Here is an 11,069-nt window from a genome sequence, read left to right on the forward strand (position 1 = left end):
ATCACTGCAGTGGACAGTAATTAAATCTTCAAGCAATATGTGTATTTGTAAGATCTACATCGTGAACAAAACTTCACAAAAAATAAAATAACTGCAGTGTAAACACTATATATTAGTACTCATGATACAAGTAATCTGAAGTATTATTTGGAGAGTTTCCTCTTTGGGTTGCTTGCTTTTATTTCTCCTGGTAAATAGATCCTCTTTCCCTCTGATAAAACATCAATAACAATGAGCCTTAGCGCGTCCTCGTTAATGTACACGTGCACCACTCGTGGTTTAGATACAGTGTCTTTGAGATGGGCAGGGCTACCGCTTTGATGCGCTGGGGTAAAGAAGCACGGCGCTGAAGGATGACAGCACCTCCGAGGAGGCGGAGGTGGCGAGCTTCCCGGCGTTCATGACCAGTCCTGCCCGATCTCCTCTCCTCAGAGGCAGAACCAGGCTCAGAGAGGTCGAGCCGCTGCAGGTACACTGATCACGTGACGGCGGTGCAGCCGCTCCTGACAGGAAGCCCGTGGAGTCCAGCTTCTGGATGCTGCGATTGGACACGGACAGGACCGCCTCCACCCTCTCGCCTGGCTGGGCTGTGAGCACGGCGGTCAGCAGGTAGCGACCATCTGTGGGAGCTGTGAAGATACCTGAGGACACGGCAGGAGGCTCTGAAGACTCACGTTCTTACCGAAGATCCAAAACTGGGGTCCAAAACAGCTCAACAATTATCAGATGATTGACATTTTGTACAAACGTTCATGGTCCCCAGAGGACCAATCCCTCTGATGTCAGTGATCCCCTGACTTTCCCTCTAGCGCCACCATGAGGTGGACATTTATGTCTTCAAGATGAAGTAAAATCAATTTGCTGATCACTTGTCACTTCATACCATCATCAGGTCAAAAGTTTAATTTATCCTTCACATAATGACTAAATACTAGGGTTGGATAAAGCATTTTTGACGAGTACCAGCATGATACGAGTAAAACTCGTCAATATCCGTGCTCGTGCTGAAGAAAAATCCTCATTGGGCAACTGACTGTCTTCACGCTCTGTGATTGGCCAGTCACACACAGCGCCCGCCCCTCCCTACACAGACAGTTTCTAGCTAACGTTGCTCTCTTCAGTACTCCTTAGGTTTTCTTCAGCTCGCCTCTATTTCGGTTTGTATGATATTTAAAGTTACTTCGTGAACTTGTTTCGTAACGTACGCGGTGCATTTGACAAGACAGAGCTGAAAACGGCTCGTGTCGCGTCGGTCACTGCCTCCACTCCGGTCGTTTTTTGTTTTTTTTTTACCATCTGCTTGCTCTTAGTTTGGCTGGTGATATAAAGTCAGTTGGAAAACTATTTCCCTGTTTGCATGAATCACCAAGTTCACACAGATCATTAAAAAATAAACAGTCTTACAGATCACCTACACACATATAGCTGAACACACAGAGTAGCCTATATTATTATTTTTATTGTATATCAATTTCAGACTTAAAATAATGAACCGATTTAAGCCCCACCCATTTTCGTCAGGCCCCGCCCACTCCGAGTACACATAGGGATACAGATAATTTAGATGGTTGAACAGGTACAGATAGTGGTGTACTCGCTCATCCCTACTAAATACTTCCTAAATTAGCAAGTGCTAACATGCTAAACTAAGACGGAGACAATGCTAAACATTATGTCTGCTCATCAGCACTGGACTTAATATCCTTTGTGCAATTCATTGCCTTGCAGAGCCACTAGCGTCATCTCGTCTCATAATGAGGAAACGGTCTGCGGGATTGATAAATAGTTTAAGCAATTTGTGAAGCAAATTCTAAATGTAAAAGTATCTTCATCATACATACACCATCAGTTAAAACAGGTGAATAATAATAATAATAATAATAATAATAATAATAGCTGAATAATAATCACCTGTATCAGCGTCGTAGTGTCCTCCATCGTTGACCAGCACCTTGTTGAACCGGATGATTCCCATCTGTCCCTGGAACGGCTGAAGGGTCAGACCAGCTGAGAACGACACCGCCTCACCTGAACACGGGACAGGAAACGTCACACGCTAACAAACAGCAGAGGGAGGAACCAGTGCGAAGGAGAAACTCTGACCTGAGGCCGGGGCGGGTTTGTGTGGTGACGGTCTGTGAGGCAGGTTCACATCTGCTGAGCAAAAAGAAAAACATTCATGCTCTCCTGACAGGCTCAGGGGCGACGAAACAAAACATCAGAGGTGTATTTACCTGGGATGAGTGGCGTGCTGGCCTTTAGCGGGTCAGATTTAACCTGAGGGGTTGCTATGAAATAAACAAAAAGATGAGACACGTGAAGCAATTCTGGGAAACGTGCAGAGTGAATGAACATGCAGGTGCGTCTCACCTGGAGCTCCAGCAAAACCCTGAACGGGCATCATGCTGCCGTCGGTCCCCTTTGGCAACTTGGACGAGGTCATCCTGCCGGGGGGTCCCGCCTCTCCGGTCTCCATCACAGGGGGCTGCGGGAGGGAGGCGTCCGGGGGCCCGACCGCCACCGTGAGGCTCTTGCCTGAACCCTGAGGGAGTCCTGCATCCTCGGCGGTGACCTGAACGCCTGGTGGAGACAGACGGGGTGGTGAGCGACGGGGCTGAGGCTGCAGCTCAGAGACGGGCCAGATGTTTGGAGGCCGGATGTGTTAACAAACCAGCTTGTTACACGGCGACCCTTAAACCTCACATCAGGAGCAGGAGAGGCTGCTGACCAGGGTTTAAAGGGACGACGCTGATGCTTGGGCCAAATGCAGTTATCTCCTCCTAAAGTATAACCCTTAACCCTCCAAACAGAGATGGGTGGAATGGATAAAATCTGCCCTGGTGTGTGTAATCTTACAGTATATTGCAATATAGGTGGATATTATAACATAAAGTTTAGTGAGATTTTAATTGAGAATGTGTTTGTGGTTAAAATTGAAATGATATGAATTGATGCTTTAAATCCAACATTGCCATAAAAAGCAGTTCTGCACGCTGTGGGTTATGTGTTTCATGTCCAAAAAACACCAGCGTCACACCAGCTCACCACACCTACAATTCAACTCGACTGCAAACTGTGATCTAAAATGCAGATTTTAAATTAAACTGATAGCTCTCTAACGATAGGTTTCACAATAGGAGTACTGACTGAAGACACTGTCAGATGATCCACAAGGTAATTTGATGACATCTGATACTGCAGTCTAAACATGTTTCAGACTTCTGAAATGGTGTTTGCACCAACAAATGATGCCAAACCTCATAAGAAAAGCATCCAGTTACATCCTCTGTTGTATTTCCACTTTCTCCGCTTTAATTTTCAGAACACGAAACATGTAATCGTGTTTGTGTTTACGGCAGAGCTACTGTTGACTGTCATTAACGGCCAAACAGTGAGCGACCATCTGAGCCTGTTATCAAGGACAAAAACAGAGAACATGAGAGACGACTGGCCCATCGGACGTCATACGGTGACCAGCCCTGAACTACGCGCATCGCCGCATTCCTGAGAACCACCACTGAGACGAACCCTGCACTTTATCAACAAATCAGCCCTCCTGGCTGGGGGCACATAATCGCCGTTACTGCGTCTGCAATGAGACGACTGCTGTCTCAAATGGGAAACCAGCACATAAAAGGAATACCAGCAGCATACCACGGCACGGCCACATGTTCAATCACCAGACAGCTTGTCCCCTCACCCCGGGGAAAAGGGTAATTTAGTGCAGAGGCCTGAAAACTCTGCCTGTTAAACACAACATGTGGAGGTGAACCGGTGTGTGACCGTAAAGGAGCACAGGGGGTAAAGCCTGCCCATATGTGCATGTGTTTGCCTGCTCTGCTCTGCGCTGGGGAGTCGCTCCTCATATAAAGCGAGGTCTTTGATGGGTGCGATTGAGATTGCAGACCAAGTGCCACGAGGATGAAAGAGGCCAACACAGGATGTACTGTATGTACATGTAGGAGTGTTTGTCATGATGAAAGAGGTGAGCTGTGAATAAATGCAGCTGGATCTGCCGGCGGCCACAAATTTGCATCCCTCCACCGAAGCAGCATGGGAAGCCCTCTCCTCCCCCTCCAGCTCCAGGATACAACAGCCCCTTGTGTCACGAGAATGCCCACTTTCCACATTACACACCACATAATAATGACTGCACAGCAATTTGGTGCGTGTTGACTTTATGAGTCACTGTTAGCCACAACAAACTGGCCTCTTAAGACTGTGATTTACAGTAGGAGTCAGTAAATCCAGCCACAGGATTTATAGCTCGGAAGATAAAGAGGAGATTGCTAAATTTCTTACGCCAGCTAACGTATCACGTTCTCTGTCTGGGTATGAAAAGAGCAGCCACCAAACGCTGCAGGCTTTATAAATCTTGAGGGTTTTTCCGTCAGGTCCCATCTTGTTTTTGGTTCACGGGGTTATCACGTTTGACCGCTGACCAGAGCGTGTCACCTTACAAATCGCCTTATCTCTCGCAGGTCATTGACCCACCAGCTCCACCACTTAGCCTTGAGAGAAGCAGGAAAACATGCTTTCTTATCTCAGAGCGTCCTCATAATAGAGCTCCGCGATGCTGTTTTAAGTCGCTTCAGGCCGCCTTGTCAAACAAAAGGAGAAGGATGTGCTTCAAGGGATTAGGAAACGTACACATTTTATACATGCACACTGAGAGTCTTCATCAGCGGATGCATGTTTGCTCAGTGTCACGGGCGTAAACTGTGAGATGTGGTCGAAAGCTCCAAAAACAGCTGGTGCTGATAAGGATGGTGAGATGTGGTTGAAGGCTCTTAAGTGGATCTTAGGTTAAGATTTCTTTCATACAGCTTTCTAATAAGTCGCTCTATATAAGTTTACTCATGGCTTTATTCATAGTTAATAAACGATTCACTAATAAAGCTTCATGCATCAGTTATAAGCATTCATAAGGAGGATTTTTGGGTTGCCAGGTTGTGAAAAATCCCTTTATCTGTGTAAAAGTGTGAAATCTGAAGTAGACTACAGACATTTCAAGCTGCATTCTTACCCAACAAAAAGGAAAAACACCAGCGAGAAAGATTTTTCATAACCTGGCAACCCGAACGTTGCTCTTAAAAATGGGTTACAACTGATCTACAGCACTATGAAACGGTCGATTAAGTATGAAGATGGCAGCGCGCACTGACGCAGCGGCTCATGGCTTTTCTCTTACTAATGCAATAATGACAGTTATTCAAGTGCAATGAGAACACCGGTTCTGAGGCAAAATAATATTACATATATTAATTTAAATTATTATCTTAGAGCGTGTAGCTCTATTAATTTCATTGTATTCTGTATAATGACACTTTCTATCTGCCATCTTTTATGATGGCGGTACCAGTTTTTGTTTCAAGTCACTTTCTCACAAACTGACTTTAATGCTCAGTGTTTTCTCAACTCTGAGCACTTGCAGCTGTAATGTACATTCACTGGAAATATGAGGCTGAATGAAGAAACAGGTTTTCAAACAGTCTCAGAGGCTTATGTATGTCTTCCATGTTTGTGTCAACAAGCCGAAATAAATCAAAGCGAGACCGTCATGATTAGTAAGCACCGAAAGCAACAAATTCACTTCAAGAACGACAGATTGCATCTCTCTCCATCCCCTTCCTGACCCTCTCATTTAAGGTCAACAGCCGGCATGACATCATGGTAAACACCTTGACAAATGGCCCGTGGGATCGTGGTGCAGCTTCGAGCGCTCACACTGTTTATTTCCCCAGAAAGGGAACTCAGCCGTGGAAGTTCAAACTGAAAGGATGGGAGGAGGAAAAGCCCTGAAGAGGGTGTGAGGGAAAGCAGTGACATAAATGTCGATCCAGTAGCACCTAATCTTAACGCACTGAGGCTCTTGGCTCTGAAATAAAGACGCCCCTGAGAGGATCACTGATAAGCTGTGTGGAGATCTCTCTGTCATGCACTCTAAGCAGCATTTTCCAGTCTCTCCAGATAAGCAGGGAGGGAGACAATAGGATGAGACAACTGGCAGGGCAAAGACAAACAGAGCGAGTGGGCAAAATGGTCGCTGGTAACACCGCTGAGCATGAGTGGAAACCATGAATAACTGTGCTCCCGCTTGCAAAACTGCCCAATGACAGAATGATGAATTAAATGTTACATTATGACAACATGCCCCAGTGATGACTGATTCAATATTTGGCAAAAATGAGAAAACCGGCATGTCAGAGCTGCAGAAATGAATCAGAAGTGAAAAATTGAAACATATCTTGATGCGAAGCCTCTGGTCTGGAACCAGGACAAGAAGCAGGACTATTTTATTTCCAGCTCTCCTCCCATAAGATTCTGGACTGGATCATACGCTGCATCACCTGCTCCATAAACCAGTGAGTGAAAACTAGCAGGTCCCAGAGGAAGAGACTTGGCTCGTAAACATCATGGGCGTGCTTCTAGTTCACATTTACAACTGTGGGAGTCCAGCTTGGTCTCAAAGCCACCATTAATGAGAAGACTCATACAGGAAGCATGCAACACATGCACTGATATGAAATACTCTCAAATACGCTTACAACAACAAAGCTAATTCTTACAATAAGAGCTGGGATAAATGCGAAGATCCACCTGATATTAAAGTACAGTAGGTGAACGAGATCCCCCTGATGCTCCCACATTTTACACCCAGCGAAACACAGCCGCACGTGCAGACTTTATGGACAAACACAAACATAAATGCAAACTTGGATGCAGAAAAAAGCAAAGCGAGCAATATTTCATTGTGCCAAGGCATTGCTCAACACAAGTGGGGTCTATTAAATCGAGCATGTGTCTTCAATCAACGGCCTCCTTTAACTGAGAACATGGCTAAATGGAAATCCAACTTGCTCTCACTCACACACTCAAACACTCTAATCCTGTAGCCTCTCCAATAACGCAGTCAGCCTGTGAAACACAAATGGACTCCGGTCCAAGCAATGACCTAAAAGATTGGGAAATATTACAGTTATTTGATTGTTATCTCAAGCCTCTGGCAGTGAACCCTCTCTGGATGATAAATCAGGTTTATCCTGATATAAACTGAGAAGGAAGTGTTTTTTAACTTGAGACGAGGTAACTTTTGCGGTTTAGTGGTCACTACTTCAGTCATAGAGTCAGTGAACTGAGTCAGTAGGGCAGCGGTGGTATATTTGTAATAAAAAGAGTGAGTTTATGTTTGTGTTGCAGAATCTGCAGCTTACCTGTCTTCCCAGGACTGATGTTCGTTAGCACCTGGAGGTCTCCGGCTACATTAGAGATGAGGTTCTGGAGGTTCTGACAAGTTCCCCTCAGTCCTCCAATATCTTGGGCTTGAGTTGTAACTGTACCATTCAGCTGGTTGACACAAGTCCACAACCTGGTGACGTGATCATTTAGACCTTCTTTAATCCTCTGGAGGCTGTCAGAGATGGGGTCCAGCTTGCTGCATAAACTCTCCACGCTAACGATGCGGCTGTCCATGTGGGAAATCTCCTTTGCGACATCTTCCGTCTGTTCCCGGCAGTGGTTGGCTTTGGCTTTCACCTCCCTGCCCAGCTCGTCCAGCCGGTTCCTCAGTTCATGATGCTGTGTCCTGTGGAGCTCCAAAAGGTCCTTGGCCTCCTGCTCAGCCCCTGTTTTAACTTGACCCCAGGAAGAGTTGAGACCCTGCAAGGTCTGGGACTGCTGGTGGACTACATCTGATAACGAGCTCTCCAGCCTGCCCACACGCCCGTTCAGATAGCTCACCTCGCCCTGTAGGTTTCCAGTGCTAGTGCTGTAGTTGAGGAGCTTCCCCTCCATGGCTTCCAGGCCAATTATCTGGGCGTTCAGTCTTGTCTCCATAGCATCTACAGCTGTTTTGCAGCTCTGGAAGTCTTCAGTCAAATTAGCCTTGTGCTCCTTTGAGCACAGCGGGTTCAAGACATCAAATTGATCTTTTAGAGTTTGAACAGAGCCCTTTAGAAAGTTAATATCCCTCTGCAGCGAGTCACGACTCTCTGGTTGACCACCAGATGGGGAGTTTGTGCTTGTATCTACCAGCAGGGTGGTGAGTCTGTCTTCCATGGAGGCCAGCTTGTCCTCCAGAGTCTCCCTCAGGTCTTTGATGGCCTCTGACCGTTCAATCTTCAGCTTCTCCTCCACAGAGCAGCACTGGGCCACTACAGTCTTCTCAGAAGAGTTCAGACGGATCTCAAGGTTCTCCACACGAGCCAGAACAGAGTCAGATACCCGGGGGTCTTCCTTTCCTGGATCAACCAGCTTGTTCTTAAGGTCCTGGATCTCGTTACGGAGGTCAGTTTCCTTTGAGTCCATGAGCTCGGCCAGGCTGAGGTAGTTGTGTTCTTGTCCCTCACACTGGTCCTGAACGGACAGGATCTTATAATCGCATGAGCTCTTCAAGTCTGCCATTTTGATTTCCATGCCATTCATTAACTCCTCTCTCAGAGCGCGGATCTTCTCGTCCACATAGCCACGCAGGTCTGTGTCGCTGGCTGTGGGAGCAGGGGGGAGTGTTGACAGCTGGTTCTGGGCAGCATCCATCAACAGGTGAATCTGTCCATCGTGACGGTTGACACGGCCCAGCAGCTCATCCAGGGTATTGCTCTTGGACACCAGTTCATCTGTGATCTGGCTGATTTTGTTCATGACATCATCCATCGCTGTTGTGTCACGTTCAAAAGAGAAGTCCTGCACCTGGACGGTCTGAGTCTCTGCGCCCCTCACACTGTCAGGCTGTCTGATGTTATTCAGCAATGTAACCAGCATTTTACTGGCATCCTCCTGAAAATCCAGCCTCAGATTAGAGGACATGTCTGTCATTCTTGCCTGCATGTCGAGGACCATCTGGGACAGTCGCTGCACCTCCTCCTCCAGGTGTTGGTCATTTTGGCGTCCTCCCTGACCCCCTAGTGGCCTATGACCCGTCTGACCTCCAAATTGCCCTTCTCCTCCCCAAGGATGGTTCCCCTGGCCGTCTCTTCGGTGTCCTTGAGCAATACAAAAAACAAAGAGAGAGAGTGGGTAACAGATGTATGGATGCTTTTATTCTGAGATTTTTCCAGCAGTTACATACTTATTCAACTTTGTTTCACATATTTTCACACTAGATCTTCTTGGTCACAATCATCTCTTTCACCTTGTTGGACTGGAATACGTCCAGAGACTGGGGGAGGAGGAGGCGGGCGCTCTACTTGGAGCAGCCTCATGTCTTTCACCTCCCTGCAGTCATGGCCCTGGTACCCCGGGCAGCACCTCCACTCCAGCTCTGTCACAGTCTTGTATGCAATCTTATACATGGGCCTGAAGTGGGTCCGATATCTGGAAGCATTTAACATGTAAACATGAATACACTGTTCTCCAAAAATTCACAGATGTTTTCCAGTGACATGTGGGTTATAGTGTGATAGTTGGCTATAACAGAAAAAATTACTCGGCTCCTTAAATGCTCAGTATAAGACTTTGTGCAACTCTCCCTCTCAGGAATACAACGTAAACTTAGACAATAAAATCTGTTTGGTGACAACTAAGACTAGATAAACACCAGTCACATTTGTAATTAATGTATCACGCAGTTGGCAGGAAGGGGCTTCAGACTTTCCACCGCATCCACTCATGAGGACACTGCTGGCCCACATGGCCCTGCCACCCGATGATTAACTACATGTCAAATGTGTTTGTTGCCCAATGAACACCAATGCCAAACAAAGGGAGTAATGTCTGTCCATGTTTGCCATTCATAAAGATTCAACACAGATGCCTGATTAAAAAGGCCTTTTGCTTTGTAATGAGATTTATTCTTCGAAGAATAAATCGATTTATTCTTTTTCTTCGAAGAATAAATCGATTTATTCTTCTACAATTTAAAGAAAATGAACACCAAATGCATCTAATATATATAAAACATTGTGTTTGAGGTTTTCATCTTGAAAGCTTTGTTTTTGCCTTTAAGAAAAAAGAAATGATGCAATACAAATTAGAGATATAGTATGAAAACACAGCAGTAAATAACATAAACTAGAGCACAGGGGAATGTTCGCTGAACTTGATGCCCAAAAGGACAACAAAAATACAGTAAAATAAACAACAGCTCCGTCCTAATCTCACTACCTCAGATTCACCATTCCAAAAATATGCTTATTGATATTGCAGTATTTTTTGTACACTGTGTGATAAAAGTAAAAGTATTGCCTCATGTTGTTAAAAATACCGACAAAAGCAAATAACATCCGCCCTTCACCCAGTGCTGAGGACTTCTGGGAACTTACATCACTTGTTGCGCACAGTTTGGCAGCTCCGGTGGACACGGTAAAACCTCCGGCTGCACGAAGCTCTCCGTGCCTCCCACGACGGCACAGCTCACGTTCTTGTGCACAACGTAGGCGCACCAGTTTCTGCAGAAAATCACCGGTTAATCAGCCCTGATGCAGAAAGCTGCGGTGCGGATTCTTCACATTCGTTACTTTTCCACAAGTGACCGAACGCTTCATTTTACGCACAGAGGATAAATGCTTAAGTCAGACGTCCTGTCAATCAAATGCAAACATGATATAAACGCCAGACATCCATTACTCACTTATTTCGCTGACGCGTGTCGCTGCCAGAGTATGCGTTGCCCTGGAACATGTTATACTGGAAAGGTGTTCCACTGACGAGAGGAAAAGTTATTAAAACGTGTATAAGAGGCAGTCCGCAGAGTCCGCGCTTCATGGTTAAACTACTTTTAAATCCTTCAGTATCCTTTTTCAGACTGTGCACAGCGGTGAAGGTCTGCGGTCCGGTGATTAGTGAAGGCACCGCGGGTTGTTCCCTCTCTGTGGTGCGCAAACAGGCTCCTTCCAGATGCGAGATTGGATGTGACGTTTCGGGAACCCCTCCAATACTGACAGATGCCTTTTTTCCGTTTCTCACATCACACACACACAAACACAAAAGCCTTGATACAACTCTCTCAGCATCCAAAAGCACAATGTCATGGGTCTACATCATTTCCAGAGGCCTACGTTTGGATGATGATTGTCGAAAAGGCACCATAATTACATCCCTCAAACTAGGATAAGTAGAAATAAGGATACAGA

General features: G+C 46.0%; 1 protein-coding gene across 2 annotated transcripts; it reads right to left on the minus strand.

The window, feature by feature from the left end:
* Nucleotides 1-161: 161 nt before the first annotated feature.
* emilin2b (elastin microfibril interfacer 2b) lies at nucleotides 162-10,701 on the minus strand. 2 transcript variants are annotated; one of them, XM_076761640.1, is made up of 9 exons: nucleotides 10,568-10,701; nucleotides 10,260-10,385; nucleotides 9,131-9,312; nucleotides 7,215-8,981; nucleotides 2,371-2,580; nucleotides 2,235-2,288; nucleotides 2,104-2,154; nucleotides 1,912-2,028; nucleotides 162-641 (listed from the first exon to the last, which is right to left on the minus strand). In XM_076761640.1, exons 1-9 carry the CDS (start codon nucleotides 10,699-10,701, stop codon nucleotides 310-312), a joined length of 2,973 nt encoding a protein of 990 aa, XP_076617755.1. In that variant the 3' UTR covers nucleotides 162-309. The 2 variants fall into 2 exon arrangements, with proteins under 2 accessions (XP_076617755.1, XP_076617756.1); XM_076761641.1 differs by having other exon boundaries at nucleotides 2,104-2,157; nucleotides 10,568-10,674.
* Nucleotides 10,702-11,069: the final 368 nt, after the last annotated feature.

This window comes from Chaetodon auriga, chromosome 21, assembly GCF_051107435.1.
Source record: "Chaetodon auriga isolate fChaAug3 chromosome 21, fChaAug3.hap1, whole genome shotgun sequence".
In the NCBI taxonomy this organism is placed as follows: domain Eukaryota; kingdom Metazoa; phylum Chordata; class Actinopteri; order Chaetodontiformes; family Chaetodontidae; genus Chaetodon; species Chaetodon auriga.

Bases quoted from the DNA above. Each gene is read 5' to 3' on its own strand.
- emilin2b (XM_076761640.1), bottom strand. From the start codon at position 10,701: ATGAAGCGCGGACTCTGCGGACTGCCTCTTATACACGTTTTAATAACT. The intron at 8,982-9,130 runs GTGAAAGAGATG...GTATTGCTCAAG, and splicing joins ACGTATTCCAGTCCAACAAG to GACACCGAAGAGACGGCCAG. The intron at 2,289-2,370 runs GTGAGACGCACC...TTTATTTCATAG, and splicing joins GGGTTTTGCTGGAGCTCCAG to CAACCCCTCAGGTTAAATCT.